General features: G+C 43.2%; 3 protein-coding genes across 3 annotated transcripts; 1 reads left to right on the top strand and 2 right to left on the bottom strand.

The window, feature by feature from the left end:
• Positions 1–11,036: 11,036 nt before the first annotated feature.
• Positions 11,037–12,427, bottom strand: LOC6566234 (probable U3 small nucleolar RNA-associated protein 11). The gene is made up of 2 exons (XM_001992636.3): positions 11,875–12,427; positions 11,037–11,356 (listed from the first exon to the last, which is right to left on the bottom strand). The coding sequence occupies exons 1-2, from the start codon at positions 12,352–12,354 to the stop codon at positions 11,150–11,152; spliced, it is 687 nt and encodes a 228-aa protein (XP_001992672.1). The 5' UTR covers positions 12,355–12,427; the 3' UTR covers positions 11,037–11,149.
• Positions 12,428–13,272: 845 nt separating this feature from the next.
• On the top strand, positions 13,273–17,290 carry LOC6566233 (leucine-rich PPR motif-containing protein, mitochondrial). The gene is made up of 2 exons (XM_001992635.2): positions 13,273–15,691; positions 15,796–17,290. The coding sequence occupies exons 1-2, from the start codon at positions 13,363–13,365 to the stop codon at positions 16,704–16,706; spliced, it is 3,240 nt and encodes a 1,079-aa protein (XP_001992671.1). The 5' UTR covers positions 13,273–13,362; the 3' UTR covers positions 16,707–17,290.
• A 185-nt stretch (positions 17,291–17,475) lies between these two features.
• LOC6566232 (putative gustatory receptor 2a) lies at positions 17,476–19,612 on the bottom strand. Its single transcript, XM_001992634.2, has 4 exons — positions 18,018–19,612; positions 17,869–17,937; positions 17,717–17,806; positions 17,476–17,649 (listed from the first exon to the last, which is right to left on the bottom strand). Exons 1-4 carry the CDS (start codon positions 19,020–19,022, stop codon positions 17,563–17,565), a joined length of 1,251 nt encoding a protein of 416 aa, XP_001992670.1. The 5' UTR covers positions 19,023–19,612; the 3' UTR covers positions 17,476–17,562.
• Positions 19,613–20,249: the final 637 nt, after the last annotated feature.

The following is a 20,249-nucleotide window of genomic DNA, read 5'->3' as shown; positions in this document are numbered from 1 at the left end:
AGCCTGAAATCAGGCTTAACTCTTTTACATCTATATAGACAGATATAAATGTATCTAATAGATAAAGCTACGAATTCCAGTAAAGCTCTTTGGTCAATATTGATACCATTAAGTTATATAGTATAAATTAATAAAGATCATTGTTGTTTATAACATATAAACTCTGTTGCAATATTTCGACAATGCAGCAGATATGTGCAGATTAACAATTTTGATTATGCAATAGTTGAGCAACGATCTGTTGTCACCTTACAACTAAATGACAAATGGCAGGCCATGCCCGATAAGATCCGACAAAATCCCAAAACTCGTTTGATATGCTGCTCACCCATAGACTGCTCTACCGCTCTATTCTAGACTCGGCTCAGGCTTGGGCTCGAGCTCGGGTTCCACTTCGGATCTGGGACTACGCTGTGAACAGAAGCATGAGCAGAAAAAATATTTGTGCAGTTATTTGTAATCCTTAATACATAAGGCCATGGCGCGGGAATATTGTTACCTTTGGAGTAATAACTTTTTGCAAAAGTCTGCAACCAAAATCAGTCTCAAACAAGGTATAATACTTAGCCAAGCAACGGTTTGCATGTATGTGTGTTTGTGTATGTACCCAAAGCCAACCCTCGAGATAGCCCGGCCGTATAGCCAGTCAGCCAAGCGACGTTTCATGTCTGGCTCTGTCTGTAGTTATATCAGCGCCGTCATCATCGATATAAACTCTTGACTGGCTGTGTGTCTGACGAACGGACGAACTGACAGAGAAGTAGAGAGACAGCGATGCATAAAGGCAGAGAGAGAGAGAGAGAGAGAGAGAGAGAGGGAATGGCAAAGTCGATGGCTGGTTAGATAGTCGTCCCATTGCTATTCCCAGGCATCGCCTCGACTTGGTCTGAGCTCATCCATCCATTCATTCATGCCAGTCAGCCAACAAACCGATACACAGCAGTAATCGCTGTTGGACGCAGGCCAGTGGGCGGGATGGGCTGTAGCGGGTGTGTGTGTGTGTGTGTGTAGCAGTCATTTGTGTATGACTTACTGCACAACACACAGCATTATCGCAAAGCCAAAGCCAAAGCCAAAGGCGAAGCTCAGTTGGCTGCTTATGCTTTGGTGACAATATAGGAACTCTCCATGCGTATACGTAATCTGGTATTAGATTACTGATCCATGTCAAATCTTTGGCTTAGGTCCCATCTGACAAACCCACTTCTCTGCATGCGCGTTGTTTTGATTGATACGAAACGAGACGAACTCAACTCCGACTCCGACTCCGACTCCAAATTCAAACTCGGATTCAATGTGCCAGCTTGCGGCTCGCCTCCAGCTTGGTGTCGACAAAGCTCTGGACACATTTAGCAGCCTCTCTCGTCAGCAAAGACACCACCACCACCCACCCCCTCCCCTGCTGCTCTTTCTTTTCTGCTTCATCCTGTTTCTTACGCATCGCTGATTTTATGCGCATCGTTTCCACATCACAGAGCACGAGTCCAAGTCTTCAAGCTGCTGGGGACAAGCGCTTACGGCTTACCGCTTCCCGCCTTCCGTCAAAGCCCCCTAACCCCTCCACATCACTGCTTGAAAAAAGAAACAAAACCACTACAAAAAAAACAATGATGTATTCTCGACACGCCGAAGAATACATACCCTTGCAGACCGCAGTCCAGCTACTCACTTCTAATGAAACTTCAAATGATAAATGATAAAGTTTATCAATATATATTTATCAAAATATGTATAGTTTATCAATAGCTCGATATGTATATACTTTACCCAATGTATAGAAAACATATATAACTATATATAACTTTTGTGAGAGAAACAATCCACATTAAAGTAGAATATTTTTTATTAATTTTATAAAATGTTCTACCTATTGCATAAACTTTTCCAAAAGTACTGTTGCGACGTTAAATACAGTGTGATAATATTAAGTTAGTATATAACAAACTACAAAGTAAGTATATAAATAAATTACACATCTTTGCTGCAGCTCCTCCGATGGTTCAATATTGGTCCTTCTATAAATATATTTTTAGCATCAATAACCATTTGAAGAATTTCAAATTCATTTTTTATAAATTACTTGTCATCATCACTGAGTTCATTATCCCCAAACCAGCGTGAAATATTTCTATGTGAAATATCTAAATTGATTATACAATAAAATATGGATACATATATGGAATCGAAGAAGTTCCATGCAATGCTTTATATACTCTGTAAGGGTATAACACGGTGTACAATTAGACAGTGGCAAAAGTTCAAACATAACAGAAGTACAAAATTAAATCGAAGATAACACAAGCAAGAGAGAGAGACAGAGATAGAGAGAGAGAGAGAGAGATGAGGGTAGTGATTTGGGTAAGGGTTTGTATTTGATTGTGAGAACTGTGGCTGAACAGGTGAATTATTAGGCAGCGAGCAGCAAACTGGCAACTAGAAACTGAAAATGCCTTTTTGTGGAGCATTCGTCAACGAAGTGGGCGTAAATTCAGCCGATTAACTACGATTTTTTAAAATGGCGACAAAAAAGAAATGGAAAAACGAAAAGCAATCTCGCACTCAGATGTCCTTACACTCAAGTTAACTGCATTCCGCAGTGGCATGCAAATCGTGTGCAGTCAAAGATTGGCAGATAGATAATCAATGCGATTGTTCGCATCAAATGTTCTGGAAGATTAACAGGAACGTAATACTTGATACTTAGACACAACTGCTTGCAATATATTAAAATTATATCAGAAACTGTTTAAAATTAAGTGGCAAAAGCCTGTAGATAATATATGTATAGTCAGTCTACAAAGAAGGATAATTCGTAGGTATTCGATTGAGTCGTGCCTCGATATTTATACATCGTTCTTAGAAGGACATCAAAACCGCAGTTCCTGAAATACTTAAACACAAAAATAACATTGAAAATGTTGGCATTAAAATGCTCCAGTTTTGCATCTATACAGTATATGCAAATCCGATCATAATTCAAAACTCAATTCAAAAAATATTTTGCACGGATTTTGATAAGTGGCATTGGCAAGCGCATTAGACTTACAAGTTCAAAGGCTTAGAACAAAATAACGGTAAAACAATAGAACAAAATAACGGTAAAACAATTTCAATGATCAGGAAAGAACAAATTTGTCTCCTTTTTGTCGATGATATTAACATCATTTTGTACCCAATTTTCTATGGCACAAATCCATGCATTTTTCTTTTGTAATCTAATCATCTCGTTGGATGAATATTTGTTTTGAGTGTACGAGGAGACGCACATAAAAGTATGTTATTTTTCTAAAAGTGTGTGGGAATTACAATATGAGACCTTTGTTTAAAGGACGCACAAAACCCCCATAAGAATAATAACTATGTCAGCACATTTAACCTTGGTTATTTCAATAGGCACGTTTGGGACTAGCGTCTCAGCTGCCCCCTTGCCCCGTTTTGAACTCCCCACTCACGGGGAGGAAACCATCATGAATAATGCACAATTTACCTTGAGGGACTTCCAACGCCTCCCCAAGATAATAAGTAAGAACACAAAGCCCACCATGCCCCCGAAGCCCCCAATCCCCACGCATTTAAAGCAAATATGAAAATATATGTGGGAATATGCTGTACGGTTGTTGCAGGAGCGTTGTTCTTGTTGTTGTTGTTAATGTTTCTGTTCCTGTTGTTCTTCTTCTTCTTGTTAATGTTATTGTTGTTGTTGTTGTTATATCGGTGAGTCCACAGCACGCCCTGATTTTGGGCTTATTATTAACCAGCTCGCTTGGCTTTGGGTTTTTGCCTGTCGTCGTTTTGTTACTTTTGTGTGTCGCCGCCGCCGTTTGACGGGGGCGTGGGCTGACAGCAGGCGGGGCAGTTGTGGACGGGGGAAAGGAGGGCGTGGTCCAGTTAACGGCAACAACATCTGTGAAGATGTTGCCAAACGCCGAAACGCCAGCATAATTATAATAATCATTTCATAATCATATTTTATTTTAGTTGTATGGCCCGCCCGCTGCTCGCATCCACCTCCCCCTCCCCCTTCCCCTTCCCTTCTCACCTTCCCATCCCACTCTTCAACCCACCATACGCCGTCCTTGGTTGTCCCAGCAGGTTTCCTCGCTCGTTTGCTTGCCTCATTTTTTTGTGTCCTTCCCCTGCTGCTTCTTCTTTTTTTTTTTTTTTTTGAAACAGTTGCCAAAAACATAGAAGGAGTAGTTCAGTGCTCGAAGTTGGAGGCGGAGGCGGGGGAGGAGGCGCACTTTCGTTGGGCAGGGGTTGCAACGCTGGAGTGCGACAGATGTGTTTCTCATTCGATTTTTAATATGCGGCCAATCTAACTGTAATTGGTTTGTTATTGTCTCCCGGCTTCGAGGCATGCGGAGCTGCGAAAACCTCAGGAGACTTTTTCTGCATCGCTTCCCAAGGGGTCGCTCTCCTCCTCCCCCCTTCTCCCCGCTCCCCTTCCCATCTCTCTGTGCTGTTGCTGCTGTTGGTCGCCTGCTGTGGTAAATATCTATCGTTTATTGTTATTGCTCTTGTTCGCTCTATTGTTTTCATTGATCGTCGTCCTTCTCTCCGCACACTGCGCCTGTCGACCTGTCTACCCAGCCTCGACCTGTCTACCACTGCCCCTGCCCCCAGCCCACTGCCTACCCCTCCTTTGTGTTGCCGGTTAAATTTATGAAAAATATTGTTCACACTTTCCTTTCGCAACATTCGTGTGTGTTGTTCCAAACGCCTGGGGTTCGAGCCAATCTCAAGGGTGTTATGGGTTATTGTAGTGTTGTTGTTGTTTTTGTTGTAGTTGTTGTCGTTTTTGTTCTTGCTGTTGTCGTTATGTTGTTGCAAGTTGGTATACCAAATGGGTTACATGCTTGCACATGTTGCACTCCACTAGACTACTTAACTGAACCAAACAACATCTCCGCTGTCCAGAAACAGGCGCTTGACTAGATTTGAATAAGATTGAAGGCTGTGGTCGAAATGGCAATGGAATGCCTCTTAAGCTGAGTTGAAACTGTTACTTGTTACAAACAGTGTTACCAATGCGAACTATTTAGCAAAGTTCGAGCAACTCATAAATATAGATTATAATTTTTATTGATTGAAATGTGTGAAGAAAAGCATTGTAATATTATTCTAACTCAACAAACGCCGCGAGACAAAGCGGACAGCGAGCAAAGAAGATGGTCAAGTGGCACCTTAGAGGCCTCCAGCAAGGACATGCTCCAGGTGAAGCCCTCAAAATGGTCACGGAGCCAAAGCAGACAGCATAATAAGCAGATCCGTGAAGCCAAAAAGGAAAAAATAGACTTAGGATACTCAACGGTCTATCGACTGGACATTGTAGACTAAGAAGCCCTTATCTAAATTAGGTATTTTTAGTAGCGAACTATGCCGGTTTGTGAAAATAAGGAAGAGTCCTCAAAGATTGTGATAGTATCCTGAGGATGCATGTTGTGAGAAATGGAAACCCTCAACCCGACAAAAATTCTTGCATTCGTGCAATAACTGAGGAAGAAGGGACGCAATGGGTGAGGCCCAATAATAAAGTGAATAAATCAATCATGAGTTAAGATTCACTCAGCAAAAATAGTATAGAAAACACACAGCATTAGGCCTTTTTGCAGGAGTTGCAGTGGGATTACACTGCTGTTGGGTGGCAACGCTGGTTAACAGATCTAACAGCAGCACAAGCATTAATTAATTAAAGAACAGCAGAACGAGAGAGTTGAGTTCGTGAAGTTCAGGGTTAAGATCGTCAATAAGAAGTCGTCAAAGTGCCAAGTTGCGAGTCGGGGAAATAAGTCGTTGTTTTTTGACTCAAACATTACGTTGTGAGTCCACTACTCATCTTTCACTGTAAATTACTTATAACTATTATTAACAGGACATAGCCATAACAGGACTATATATGCATATGCATTTACGTAAGTAGATACATTCTGTGGTTTCCTAAACTGGAGCAAATTTGATAGTCAGTCACTCGACTTGAGTTGGACGCATTGACAGTTGTTATTTCTAGCCATGCGACCACAACGACAAACCCATAAAGCATAACGAATGCCCAAAATGGCATGCCAGCGAAAGGGTCACTTGGGTTGAGTTTTGGGGTTTGGGTTTCTGTTTGGGTTTGGGTTAGGGTTAGGGTTAGGGTATGTTGTTGGTGTTGGTGTTGGGGCAAGCGGTTTTATTGTGGGTGTGTGCTTATGTGCGCTTAAGCCTCGTCTCGGGACGCACATCTGATATCAGATTTGTCGCCATGTCACTGTTGCAATCGCTATCGCTATCGCAAAATGCCCCTTGCTCCCTGCCACCTCCTCGCAGCAACGCCTGTGTGTGCCCAGGGTCTCTTCATTCTAAACGATTGATGGCAGCAGGCAACAGCTCTTGTCAGAATCCAGATTCACACACACACACACACACACACCCAGTCGGCTTGGCCATCACCCATCATTTCGGAAACCCCCTCTCCTGGCCTGATTCGGCGAGGAAATGATAAATTGCGCATTTGGGAGTTTTAAAGGTCAATTTAGGGGTTAGTCTGTGTGCCTGTCGTGGTTACAAACTGACTGACAGACGAGTGCCGGCAACGACAATGAAGCGGGGCAGGGGAAAGGAAGGGTTTCACTGTGGGTAGGCAATACGGCGAACGGCCCATAACCAGCGACACTTCAAAGTTAACTTGCACAATAAAAAATACTTGTACGATTTCTCACAATCAAACTAATACTTGTATGTGAGACCAAAGTGCGTTCAGGATTCGGGTTTTTTCTGTTTTTGCAGCCAGCAAAAGGGGTTGCACTGCGCACCACTGCACCACTACACCGCTGAGAGTGGGGTGAGAGCGGTCTGAACTGAATAACGGGAAAAGGCATTTGCTTATAGGATTTGCCAGTGCCTGTTGACTTCTAGTTGCCGTTTATATTAATGGCCTTCGCATACTCTAATACCTAATGTGAAAGAGTCCACGGGCTTTTCTGGCCTATCAGTCTTAATGTTGGAATATATTCACGTTTCAGAAAGTCAAATCGATAGCACGTTGATACACCTTGAAGTGTAAAACGATATCTCCTTTAGCTCCAAGGCCTTTCCACAAATTCGAAACATTGCCCTTAAAGATCACAATTTTAGAGCTACGAAAAATAGAAAAATTACTGGTAAGTTCCTTCCAAGATTACAAAAATTATTTCACAATCTTAGACCTACAAAATTGGAAAGGTAAATCAACAAAGAGAAGGTTGGCAGGGTATTGCACAGTCGTTTACCTACGACTACGACCACGACTACGTTCTCACTTGTTTTCTTTTTTTTATTGATGCTTGGTTGTTTTTGTAGTGTTTTTTTTTTTGGGTTCGGGCAACGCGTCGCCTGCTGGTTGGCTTGTTAGAGGGGTGCATGCCTCACCTAGCAGGGTGTGAGGAGCTGCGAGGTGCGATCAGGTGCTCAGCAAGCTGGAAACAGTGACAACCCGTTGCTGTTGGGGCAGCAACAAGATAACAAGTGTGCAAATCCAATAAGTTACAGCAAAAAGTTCCAAATTATAAAACCAAATAAAAGATAAAGATTTCGAGGAGTTGGTAAAGAAATGTGAGTGTTGAATATCAATAAACAAAGACAACCAAGTAAATTAGTTGAGTAAACATGAGTCAAACTTTTCGCTTTATCAAATGTCCTGAATTTTAGGAACTCGCCATACTTTAGGCGAATTTTTTTAATTTTTGTAATACTAGGAAAAAAATAGTCCAATCTGGACATAGAACAATAATTCTGTTTTGTTACTTATATTATTATTAAACATTGGAGTTTTAAGATTTCTTTTAAAATAACTATTGTTAGGGAAAATTTCGTTACTAATTTCAAAAACGGATTCTTTCTGAGAATAAAGGCTTACATTTCTAATTGTGGAAATGTATTTCTTAATAATATAAAACATTTCTATAAAATAATTTAGAACAGGCCTTTCTAATATTGAGAAAATGGTTTCTTAAATGTAGAAATATCGAAAAAACCCTAAAAAATACATTAATGGGGCTTACTTGTTTAGTTCCCAGATCGATTCTAGCTAGCAATCTTCCAAGATTCATTTAAGATTATTTGACTTTAACTTATATAACTTTAGCTTATTTATAACTTATAATAGTTTTATTTATTATAATACAACTCCAATTTGTATTGATTTGCTCCGTAATGTGTCAAATATATTAGGTAAAAAAATCAGAAAAAACTGCCCTAAATTGACTTTTCAACTTTTATATTTTTACTTTTCTGAAATGCATTTCCTAAAGGAAAAAAAAAACAATTTAGCGTTTGCCGATTTAGGACAAGTCTTGCCGATTTTGAGACATTTATTTTCTTATACTAAGAACTTATTTCTAAAATCAATTAAAAAAGACTTGTAGTTTTCTGCAAGTGTACCTACATCGGTGAATACATAAGTTGATGTTGAGTGTGAGAGAGGAATTGTTGTTGTTTGTTGGACATTGTGTGAGTATTTTGCTGTCGCATTTTATTTAAAAATTCGTATGTCAAAAGCACACGATTAACGCGTGTCGGGGGCGGTGAAGCGGCGAATTAAGATATTTACGTTAACAAAACCATCGATTCAGAGGCTGTCGCTGAAGCTGTCGCTGTCGCTGTTGCTGTCGCTGTAGCTGACGCTGATGCCGAGATATCAACCGCCTACCAGCCCCCCTGCACCCGCATCAGCACCCGCACCGGTACTGACACCCGCTCCCCCGCCCCTAATTCAGGCAGCGGGAAATCAAGATTACGAAGCGTCAGCGTAGCGTAGCGTCGCTCTTGGAAACCCAATTCCCGGTCGGTGTGATGGGCTGGGCTGCCTTGCAACATGGTCTTTGACATCTCGCAGCGGCACGCGGGGCAGCTGGGGCACACTATTGTGGAAAGTTGCGCTTATCACAGCAGAGCAGGCAACAGTCTGTTAGCTGGTGGCACGTGCAGTCACGTGACCGACGTTTTACACGTGCAACAGCGTACTGCGTCACGGATGCAGATGCGGATGCGGATGTGGGCGTGGCACAACCAGCAGCACCAGCAACAGCACCAGCAGCAGCAGCAACAGCATAGACAACCCAAAGGTAAAAGGTGCGCAAATCTAATTTGCAAGCTAATTGCCAACGGACTAACAAATGTTTGTCGAAATTTGCAATGGCAGTCAATGCGACTAAATCAAACCGACAGACAAACAGAGAAAGAGAAAGACAGAGAAATAGAAAGAGAGAGAAAGAGAAAGAAGCACATTTGTTAACTGACTAAGACTGAGACTGAAACGGAGGCATAATAAAAACATATGACACCATTTTGATGATGCATAAAATAGCTTGCTGTGTTGACACTCGACGGAGGGGTAGACATGAGGTGAAACGAGAGGACAAGCAAGGGCAAAGCAAGAAGGGAAAAGGGAAACGAAGCAATGTTGCCTGCCTCATCCGCCTAATCGGACTTGTCATGTGCCCATCACAACAAGAGCACAGCAAACTGCAGACTGCAAGCAACAATCTGCAGAGGGAAAAGGCACAACATCCAATTGCCAAAATCAGAGCCGAGACACCGCAAACTTTCACACAACCAACCTATTTAAACTAGCTTCAATTGGGTTTGTAATACGAAACTGTGCCCAAAAACCAGGGTGGGTTCCGCAAATCTCCCTGTGCTGGCTGGGCCGATGCTCGCATTTTTAGAATTACGGCTCAGTGTTTACGGTTTATGGTTAATGGTTAATGGCTGTGCTGAGATTATCGAGGCGGCATCTTCATATTCTTCATATCGTGTGCGGGTCACATGTCAACGACAGCCAGGATAACACCCAGGTCAAGTACGCGCCAGTTATATATATATACGTAACTTATATGTATATATACTTTATATGTATATATCTGGCACTATCTAATCTCACCAAGGTGATTCTGGACTCCTGCTCCAATTACTCCAATTACTAACTACCAAGTCCATTGGCGATGTGGAGATGGAAACGAAATCGAAATTGAAATTCAGATTGGGGCAATGGTCATGGGAATCGGAGTCCGAAACTGAATTCAAAATATTTTTAAGACCTAACTCAGAGCATTTGTAACGAAGTTCTGACACCGTCCATTTGATATGGTTGCAATTGTAAATGTTTTCCTTGATCTTAGAGCTTAGTTAAGTCCTTAATGTAATGAATATTTATGTCTTGCATAATATTGTATTTTAAACAGGCTATTGAAATTTTATTCTAATGGCTAGATCAACTCAACTGCTAACCTGATCCATATAAATACCTCAAGGAGTTCTAGATCCACCTGTTATATATACTTTTACGCAACTTCATTGTACACTTCTTGATCAATTTGTAATAATTTTATAAAAACAAAAAACGGCTATTTTCAGTAACAGAGATAATCGAGCCTTGCAGACCAGTTCAGTCCAACTGCTGACATCTCTACTTAATTCTAGAAGCCGAGCAAGCTATATGATATACATGTATTATTATGTATTTGTTCAGCATTGGTCATTTTTATTGCATATCAAGTTAAACATACCCAAAATTATTTGAAGGGTATCAGCTAGTCGGTCGCCTGTACATTAGAGTACTCTTGATGATGTGATATACTATGCCAAAATAGATGTTTTACTTGCATATATGTACAATGTAACACATTATTATATACACATTAATCGATCATTTCGATCATCCAATTTATTATTTATATATTTGGTTCTTGTTCGCTTGCGCCATCTGCTGGTAAATAACGTAAGCGAAGTACTCGAATATCGTAAGTGGATACAAGCTGTAATTGGTTCGTGTCTCCGCTAAACGCATCGCTAACTGCATTTTTAACATAACAAAATAAAACGATAACAGTTAACAGAGCGACAAGTTATACAAATTCCCAACATATGGCTCTTTTCCACCCACAGATGGCGCTAATGCCAAAATTTGTTGAAACATTTATATTTTAAGCTTCCACATAATTCAAAGACAATCTTAATTAGTTCTCAGATAACTTAAAGGCATGTAGTTTACAGATAATGATGATAACCATGATGTATCGAGATAGCTAGATCAGTTTCGACAGGCACATTTATTTTAATTACATATTCAAATATATAAATATATATGTATTTATTTCAATAAACCAAAAAAAAAGGGGAGTATTGGTTTCTACTTTTTGCGCTCATAACGAAACTTATAAATGGGCGCAGAGTCCTTCGTGCCGGCCTTGATTTTTTTTGGTTTGAGCAGGCGTGGCTGACTAATGGCCTTCTTCAGCTCCAGCTTCCTTTTTGTTATACTCAGTTCACGTTCGCGCTGTTCTCGTTTCTTCAACTCGCTCAGAAGCTGCTGCCTGTGCGTTCTGACGCCCGTTTCCTGATTGAGATTTGGGAACTTGGTTAGTTTACACGTTAATATATATATATATAAATAGGTAAGGAAAAAAACTTGTGAATTTTCAAAGAAAATTTAAAAGTCATGTCCAAATTACAATATCTTAACCTATAAGTATGCCGACATTGGCTAGCAAATTTTCAGATGAGGGAAAGCTTCGGCTTGACATATTGAGACTGGCACGGATCAGAGGGTGATCACCCCCATGCATGACTAATTTTTTAGTTCATTTAACAGAATTTCTTAGCATTTACCAAATTTATTCTGATCTGCGCCACTCCTTATGAACCAATATGAACCTTATCTGATCTTATCTTCAAATTTGCGGTTTTGACTAAAGGCATTTTTCTTTAGCCAGATACTTTTCATTTTCAATGAGAACAGTTATAAATTAATAAATTGCATTTTGGACATGACTTTAAAATTTGGGTTTCTTAAATGCACATTTTTCTTCACCACTTTTTTAATTTGTAGGCGTATGTAAAAGAGGAGACGCTCACCAGATTCTCTGCTGTTGCTGTCTCTGTCTTTGGCGTTGGCACCTTTTCTTTTATGCCCTTCTCGTTGTAGGTGAAGCGTTCGTTGTGCCCGGCGCTGGCACCATTGACGTCGACGAGCGTTTCACGCAGGCGCTGCAGCTTGCGTCGCTCTACGGTGAGCTTCATCCCTACGTACTTGAGATCCTGGGTCTGCATGAGTGCCAACTGGTCGGACGTGTGCTCGTCCTTGGCATCATTTTCACGATGCACATCCTCGCTTAGCTTCGAGTTGACCATGTGATGATAGAACTCATCGGGATTCTTGTTAATGGCGCGCTTGTGAAGCGTCTTTAGCGTTTTCTCCTTCCGATGTGCGTCAATAGCACGCTTTTTGTAGTCCTTCTTCTTCTCGAGCAGACCGAGATGCTGGCGCTCCGCGGGCTGATGGCGTTCCCGATGCACCTTCTGGTTGCTTTTGGATGCCTTTTTCCAAGACGACATGACTGTCTATATTGTTTGATTGTTTACGAAAACAAAAAACGTGCAGCGATAACAGAAATCAGAGCTGTGCGTTTATAGAAATGTTGGCTTTCTGTCTATCGATAGGCACCCATTGAAGCAACTTGGTGCTTATCGATGTTTTACATGAAACATCCAATGCGACGATATATCGCTTATGTTTTAAGCACCATTTCGAGACCTAAATTTGCAATATATTTCATTTGTACAGCCTGAAAACAAAAAGGTCTGCTGGGAGGCTACAATTTAATGAATTAATTTTTAAGATTAAAACCATTTTTCATTTATATTTCGGTTTGTTGATTTGTCTCAATGGGGCAACTCCGCCCAGCCAGTGCTCCGTTAGGGGTGAGTCTACCCATGCCCGCCGACCATACCTCACATCACTAACAAAACAGCTGACTTAACGGACAGTGGCAATCTTAAGCATTCAAATAAAAAAAAAAACAGGCCTTTCGGCGTCCAACGGCGACTTTGCTATCACCTGTAACAGCAGCTGTTGGCATCTTCGACTATCGATACTTTCGTCGCCCGCCGCAACAAATTTGCTATTTCAATTTCGATGCATTTACCATTTCTATGGTGGTTTGCCGATAACCGCCGTCAAAACATATCAAAAATTTATTATTTTGATGCCGTTGAACAGAATCCATACAGGTGGCAGTGAGTTAACAAAGTGGATTTTAGTTGTGCAGTCTCGAGCCGGCCGTCAATATTCTGCCGCGAAATATTCCGTGATCGGTTTGACACCGTTTTATACATGAATACATGTATATGAAGCTATTCATTATCGATAAGATTTATTGATTTTTAAAGTGGGCTTCAAGCAAAACAAAACAAAAAGCGATGGTCTCAGCCCACCAGCGATAGTCAATTTATTGCTGAAACTATCGATAATAACGATGTTTCAGCAAGATCTAGTTTAGCCGGCTCGCGTGTTGAGTCGTGTTACGTTTGATTGTTTCCAATATTGGCGCATTGGCAGTTGCCATGTTGCGCACGCATCTGTTGAAGAATGTGTGCTTACGTTATGTTGCCTCACTGCGAAGCGGTGGACTTGCAGCTGCGACGACAGCAGCCACAACGCCAGCGACACATGGGTGCCGGCAGCGTTATGCAATGCCAGCAAGCAGGACAACATTTCCAGCTGGTAGCCTTAGCTACTCAACGGTTGGAGCCGTAGGCGAATTAAAAGGATCTGGAGAAAGGACCACACGGAAGAAACGCACTCGCAAAGCGAGCGAAGGCGTCGTGGCAAACGTTGAGGACCTGTGGATACAGCTGGAGCAGCACTATCAGCAGCATGGTATCCTCCGTCACGAGCACTGTGAACGCCTGCTGCAGCAGCTGGAGGCGAACCAAAAGCAGTCACTTGGCGCCGATCAGCTGCATTTTTTGCTTGGCGCCTGTGTGCCGGAATTGTTGCCCGTGCCGAGCAGTAGCGAACGTTTGGCGCTGTTTCGGCGCCTGTGGGCCCAACTGCTGCGAGTGGAGCAGCCAACGTTATCGCACTACCACACGCAGCTTCAGATGCTGCAGCAGAACCAGCTACCGTTGCCTGATCATCGCACGCTGCTCGCCGAAATTGCCATCTATAATGGAGCGCCGGATGCGGCGCTCTACAGCGCACTGCTGGACGTGGCCGGCGCCACTGGTAACATGCGTCAGGCCACCGAACTGCTTAATGAGATGCGCCAGTGCAATTTTCCGCTCACCGAAAGCAATTTCCATGCATTGCTGCTGGGTCATGCACGGAGCGGAGACCTGCCCGGCGCCGATTCAGTGCTGAGCAGTATGCGGGCCGCTGGCATAACGCCCAATCCCACCACCCAATCGCTTTGCTTTGTGGCCTACATCGAAAATGGTGAGCTGGACAAAGGACGCGAATTGTTGCGCCAACATGCCGGCAGTTTCCATGCACCGCAGCTGCTGCAAATGCTGCGAGCCGTCTTGAGTAGCCAGGTCCAGGATGTCCAGCTGATGCAGCAATTGGTTAGTGAGCTGCCGGCAGAATATGTGCATGGTGGCGATGTACCGCCGGCCATAAACAGTATATGCATCCAGCTGCTGCACCGTGACCAGGCGCAACTGGTCATACAGCTGATTGGAATGCTACCGGCGCCAAGTTACAATGAGAACCAGAACATTGATGGATATGCGTCGCTGCTGCTGCTGGAATTGTTTCGGGCCCGAACACCCCTCCAGCAGATGCTGCAGTTTGCCACCCAGCTGCGTGAACGTGGCCAAAATAGACGAGCGCTGGAGCTGCTGACTGAGTTGGCGCTGCGTCGTCAGCCATCGTTGGCTTTGGCCTGCTTGGAGGCGTTGCGTGAAGCCGGCGAGCCACTGCGTCCCCATTACTTCTGGCCACTGTTGCTGGAGCAGCACAAGCGCGACGGCGAGAACGGAATGTTGCGTCTGCTGGCCGAGATGCAGCGACTGGGCGTTGAATGCGATGAGTCAACGCTGTGCGTCTATGTGCTGCCCAATCTGTGGCAGACGCTGCAGCAGCCGCTGCAGGCACTGCAAAAACTCGACACGATTGGCATACGCGCTTCCCAGTCGCTAATCTATGTGCTTGGCCAGCTGCTGCAGCAGCAGCAAATGCAGGCAGCTCTCGATCTTCTCGAGCGCTATCCGACCCGTCTGCAGCTGGTGCAGCTTCTGCAACCCTTGGCCGCGCTCGCCGTTAATGTGCGTGCCAACAAGCGTTATGAGATATTTGCCAAGCTGACGCAGGCGCTGCAGCAGCGATCGCTACAACGACAGGAGGATTTCGTAGGCGCCCTGCTGCTGCAGATGTGTGCGCCACAGACACGTCTGCGTATGGAGCCGGCGGCACTGTTGCGCTTCCTACACGAACTGCAACGCCTGCAACTGCAGCTGTCTCCAGCTGCTGCCGAGACGCTGCTCAGCATAGTTAACAGCAGCAGCGATGCCGTCATCCGCCAATCGATCGGAAGCACGCTGCAAAAGATGCGCAATACGGAGCTCACGCTGCCACCAGCAATGGACAATAGTTTGGCAAGTGGTGGCTTCATCAAGCATCCGCGTGACATGTCGCTGGATGAGCTTGAGTGCCATCTCATCGAACTGGAGGCCAAGCAGCTGAACACACGCGGCGTCCTCCGGCGTCTGCTTCAACTTAGCGTGCGCGACAATCGCCTTGAGCGCGCACTCGAATTGCTAGCGAAATGTGAGTCGCTACACGTCCAGACTAGTCCGGGTATGCTGGCCTCCATCTTTGAGCTGCACATCAAGCGGAAAGATCTGCGCCGGGCAAATCAAACTCTGCAGCGCATACAGCAAACCTATCCGGGTGAGTAAATACACGAAAGTTTGACTCTTCCGACCATCCACTTGTCTAGATCTTGGATAATCCAAAAAGAAGCCAAAAGTGACGTTTCCTTCTGGTCAATGCAGGTTTCCAGTTGGATGAGCATAAGCTGATTGACTACGCTTCTCTGCTGGTGCATGAGAATCAGCTGGATGCGGCCAAGGAGCTATTGCAGCAGCGCGCCCTGCAGCAGCGAGTCAACGGCGGCGACTATGTGATCAAGAACGTGTGGCAGCTGCTCAACAATGTGGCCCAACTGGCTGTAAGGGCAAATCTGAATACCGAGACAAGTCTCAGCTTGGAAACTTTCGAATTCTTGAGGAAACTTGGCTACTGTCAGGCGCACAATGCGCTCCTGGGTCCGGTGGTGCGCGAGTGGCTGCTCCGCGGCAATTTGGATGAAGCCGTGTCCGAGTTTCAGCGATTGGCTACGCGATTCAAGCATACACCTCTGCAGTTTGAGATGCTGTCGCTGCTTGTGAAGTTGAGCAATGGTGATGAGACGGAACTGGCCCGCTTTCCGGGCACAACAATCAAGTCGGCGCAACAGCATCTGGGCTCGGTTACGGCGACTGTGAGTCGAGTCCATGGTGATGCCAACATGAACAGCGCCCTGCTGCTGGCGCTAGCCGAATCCGGCACTGAAACCCAGCTGCGTCGGCTCATTATCAATCCAGAGTTTCGACTCAACCACGAACTGCTGCTCAAAAACTGCGAACATCTCGGCCAGGAGGGCGCCATACGTACACTGATCCGCTTGGCGCGGGGCGTTCGCGGTTTGCAGCGCACCATCGATGAGCAACGGATCTATGATATGCTGCTGGCTCAGTTCGCCAAGAACAACAACTACGAGGGTGCCATCGATCTCTACGAGCGCCTGCAAGCCGACGACGAGCTCAAGGTCTCACTGGACTTCGTGCGCAATCTGGTGAAGCTGCTGCAGCTAAACAACATCGAGATTCCCAGCAGTATAGCTATGCGTGCTCAGATTAGATAAGATCCCACATGTTATTGTTTTTTTTTTTTTTTTTTTTAATTATAGAATGCAATATACACATTAAATATTTACTAAAAAATGAAATTGGCCAGCTGTCAAGAGCAATCAATCGGATATTGAGCTCTTGTACGAACATCCTTTTGGTTTTCAAAGATATATAATTTTAAAAATAAAATAATGTTATTGCAAGGATGATATTTGCGAAGACGATAAAACCTGTTTAGCTCTTCTTGCTTAGCTGGGTGATGCAGTTTTCCAGATCATGTGAAGACGAACATCCGATCCCCGGAATTTGACAACCTAATATTGTAATAATGTAATATTGTAATATGTAATAATGTAATATTACATAGCATTTTGGAAAGTATTCAAAGTGAAATTCGTTAGCAAAATCGACAGAGCTTTGCAATTGTTTTACATTTCAAATTTGTTTTTATATTAAACTAATCGTGCTTACTTCAGTGAATTTCGAACACAACATGGAATCCCAGGGTAAGGACCCCAGCATGCATATATATCTGTAAAGAAAACTCTTGCGCTTGCTGATTGTATGATACGCAAATTAAAAAAACGTTTTGGGCTATGAGTTGTGCTCTTCGTCTCCGGCTTTTATTATTTGGAAAGTTATAAATATTAAATATAAAATCGAATAAAATAATCTTGATTTGGGACGGACTGACGAAGGAACTGACTTAGCTATATTGATGCTGATCCACAATATATATACCATATGGGGTTTGAGGCTTTAGAACTACATTCATCCAGGTTATGAGGTGCATTCATGATTTTTCAATATTCGAGGCTTAACCAGATTTTCAGATTTATTTGTGATTTATTTCAGATTTTATAATGAACTTTATCCGCTAGCCGAACCTCTGTTGCTGCTCTCGCTCATGTGGAACTGTATCAGGATGATCAAATAGGTTGTTGTGGCTCCAACAATCTGGAAAAGGTAATGGTTAATGGAAATATTTAGAACATGTCGCCGCTCCTGGGCTAGGCCTACTTACTGTGTAGAGGAGCGTGCAGTCGACGTTGAAGAAACCGGCGGCGCTGAATTGGAGTCGCTGATGCAGTAGTTGCAGTGAGAACTGTGTGATCTGTAAAGCAATATAAGTCGATGGACTCTGTGCGAAGTATAATCGAAAGATGATCGACTTACCAGTGCATTGTGGAGTTCATTCTGCAGATCCACGCGGATGTGATGCAGACTCAAAGCCAAACGCGTCGTCTGGAAGGAGAACAAAAAAATAAAACGACAACGATTTCAGTTACAGATAACATCCAGCTGCCACGCCCACTGCCACTCACAAAATAGGCGGCACGCTCGCACATTAGAGCCAGAACGAGGACGTTGACCAGATGCGGTGCCGACCACACGGTGCTTCCCACAATTTGCAGAAAATCAAAGGGTGAGGCAGTAAACTGGCGAAAGTTCAAGAACATCCAATAACAGTTGGAGGTAATCGCCAGAAAATCGTTGCCCAAATTGATTAGCATGGATAAGCCATAGCAGCTATTCAGGTGAGAGACCAGCATCCAAATCCGTTGATATAGCACCCTGGCGGACAAAAGACGCTGCATGCAGCCGGCTGCGTCCGCCTCCATTTCGAGTTGCTCCTTAATGCTCATGCAGACATATGGCTTCTGCGGCTCCGACTCTGACAGCTGCAATGACTCTAGCATGCGCTGCAGCATCTCCAGACGCTGCTGGACAATGAGGATGGCCGTGTAGATCTGAAAATAGCGCACACCACAAACCAGCAGCGGCAACAAATAGCACAGCCAATATATAACAAAGTGGCCTTCAGACGCAAGCATTTTGGTCAACAGAATGAAGCCCTGACTGATCACATAACCGGAGAGGATCCACATAGCACGTCGAATCATTCGACGGCGCAGTTGGCCATTGTCCACGTCCAGATGCAGGGCACTGGCAAATTTGTGATCAATCTCGCGCACCTCGGTAAAGAAGCGGCTCTGAGCTTGACGCTGCCACAGTGCCTCCAGAAGCGCCGTTACATGTGCCACACGTATGCCCACCAGCTGTATGAAGTCAACAGTGTACCCAATATTGCGCTTCTGATTGGAATCGGCATCCATTTCTGCATCCACATCCGCACCCGCTGTGGGAATGTCATTAAACAGGTCGTACAACAAGTATCCGCTGGACAGCATCAATACCACACAGCCGTAGAATTGCAGCCACCGTGAAAATTGTAGCTTCCGTGTAAATGAAGTATCTACTCGCCACTGCCACAGGTTGCACAGTTGACAGACACGATGCAGTGGCAGCAATGCGTCCAAAATATCCATGCCGTATGATTGAGTATGGTTTCATGGAAGAGTGTCGCTTTTATTTGAAAGATAATGCCTTATCATTTAATTGCGATGCAAGAGAATGGTAATCGATTATATTATATTTATCTGGAATCATAATTAAAATTTGGCTGAATTAGCAACCGATTCCTGGATACACTGGCAGCAGCTGTTCTTCAAATGCAATACCTTTGTTTAAATAAATAACGTACTGTAAAGGCGGAGGTCAGCTTGACGACTGAACTTTGAGAATTTGAGACCAACTTGCTGAGCTGTCCAGGCGCTTATCAATCATATTTAATGTGCATTAAAGAACTTTATTGTCAACAAGCTAAAATGCTGGTTGCGCATATATCAAATTTGACAGAAAAAAGGCGAGCCAAGTTATTCCTGGTGCCAAGAACAATTACCCATTTACGCATATTCACTGCAACGGGTTTGGGTGGGGCGTCAAGCACTTAATGCATTTGAATTACATTTCAAATTTGTAGACTTTGTATTCGAAATGTACAAGTATTAATATTAAGCTGAAAGAAACTTGAATTGAACCCTGAATCAAAATAGAAATAAAACACATTTGAATTTCACATAAATACCTTTATTATAATTTTTAGACTTTTTTGTTTTTGGAAATAGTTTTTGAGATAAGCTTGATTTGACTTTTTCATAAAATGTAATACATATATGTAATTTTTTTTTTGCATTTTTCTTCTTTTTTTTTTTTTAGATTTTTAAATGTTAAAATATGCATCCCTTGGAGTTTAATCATTCCCTTCCCTATCCGGTGGGGGTGTGTGTTAATTTGTTTGGTGCTGGCCATCGTTTCGATCCCTTTACTCTGCCTTTCTCCTTAGTTAGCAGCACTATTTGTGTAGCTTTGTGCACGCATTTGTATCTTGCAATTGATTTGATTTAATCTCTATCTGTTCATATCTGTACTCGCGGTTATCGAATATGTCCCACTGCATTAGCCCTGTTTAGCGATATTATATTTTAGCTTCTTGTTTGTGTGTGTTTATGTTTGCTTTCGTTTATTTTTAGCTTTATGCCTTTTTTTTCGTTTCTTGTAACAATTTTCTGCATGCTTTTAATAAAGATTATATAGTAGTCATATTTAGATACACGAATATATCTGTATGCATGCATATAAATTTAGGTATATTTGATTTAAATCGAAGCTGCTAATAAGTAAAAGCAAATTCATGAAGCAAATTCAACAAACAT

Source organism: Drosophila grimshawi, unplaced genomic scaffold (genome assembly GCF_018153295.1).
Source record: "Drosophila grimshawi isolate 15287-2541.00 unplaced genomic scaffold, ASM1815329v1 contig_848, whole genome shotgun sequence".
Taxonomy (NCBI): Eukaryota; Metazoa; Arthropoda; class Insecta; order Diptera; family Drosophilidae; genus Drosophila; species Drosophila grimshawi.
Note: the sequence above shows the minus strand (reverse complement) of the source record. Positions and strands in the feature narration are given on the sequence as shown.

What these genes read in the sequence shown, in the direction of transcription:
- LOC6566234 (XM_001992636.3), bottom strand. Translation starts at nt 12,354, where the DNA reads ATGTCGTCTTGGAAAAAGGCATCCAAAAGCAACCAGAAGGTGCATCGG. An exon ending in CAGCAACAGCAGAGAATCTG is followed by an intron (nt 11,357 to 11,874) that starts GTGAGCGTCTCC and finishes AATCTCAATCAG; the next exon opens with GAAACGGGCGTCAGAACGCA.
- LOC6566233 (XM_001992635.2), top strand. Translation starts at nt 13,363, where the DNA reads ATGTTGCGCACGCATCTGTTGAAGAATGTGTGCTTACGTTATGTTGCC. An exon ending in CATACAGCAAACCTATCCGG is followed by an intron (nt 15,692 to 15,795) that starts GTGAGTAAATAC and finishes TGGTCAATGCAG; the next exon opens with GTTTCCAGTTGGATGAGCAT.
- LOC6566232 (XM_001992634.2), bottom strand. Translation starts at nt 19,022, where the DNA reads ATGGATATTTTGGACGCATTGCTGCCACTGCATCGTGTCTGTCAACTG. An exon ending in GCGAGCGTGCCGCCTATTTT is followed by an intron (nt 17,938 to 18,017) that starts GTGAGTGGCAGT and finishes TTCTCCTTCCAG; the next exon opens with ACGACGCGTTTGGCTTTGAG. An exon ending in ATGAACTCCACAATGCACTG is followed by an intron (nt 17,807 to 17,868) that starts GTAAGTCGATCA and finishes ATTGCTTTACAG; the next exon opens with ATCACACAGTTCTCACTGCA.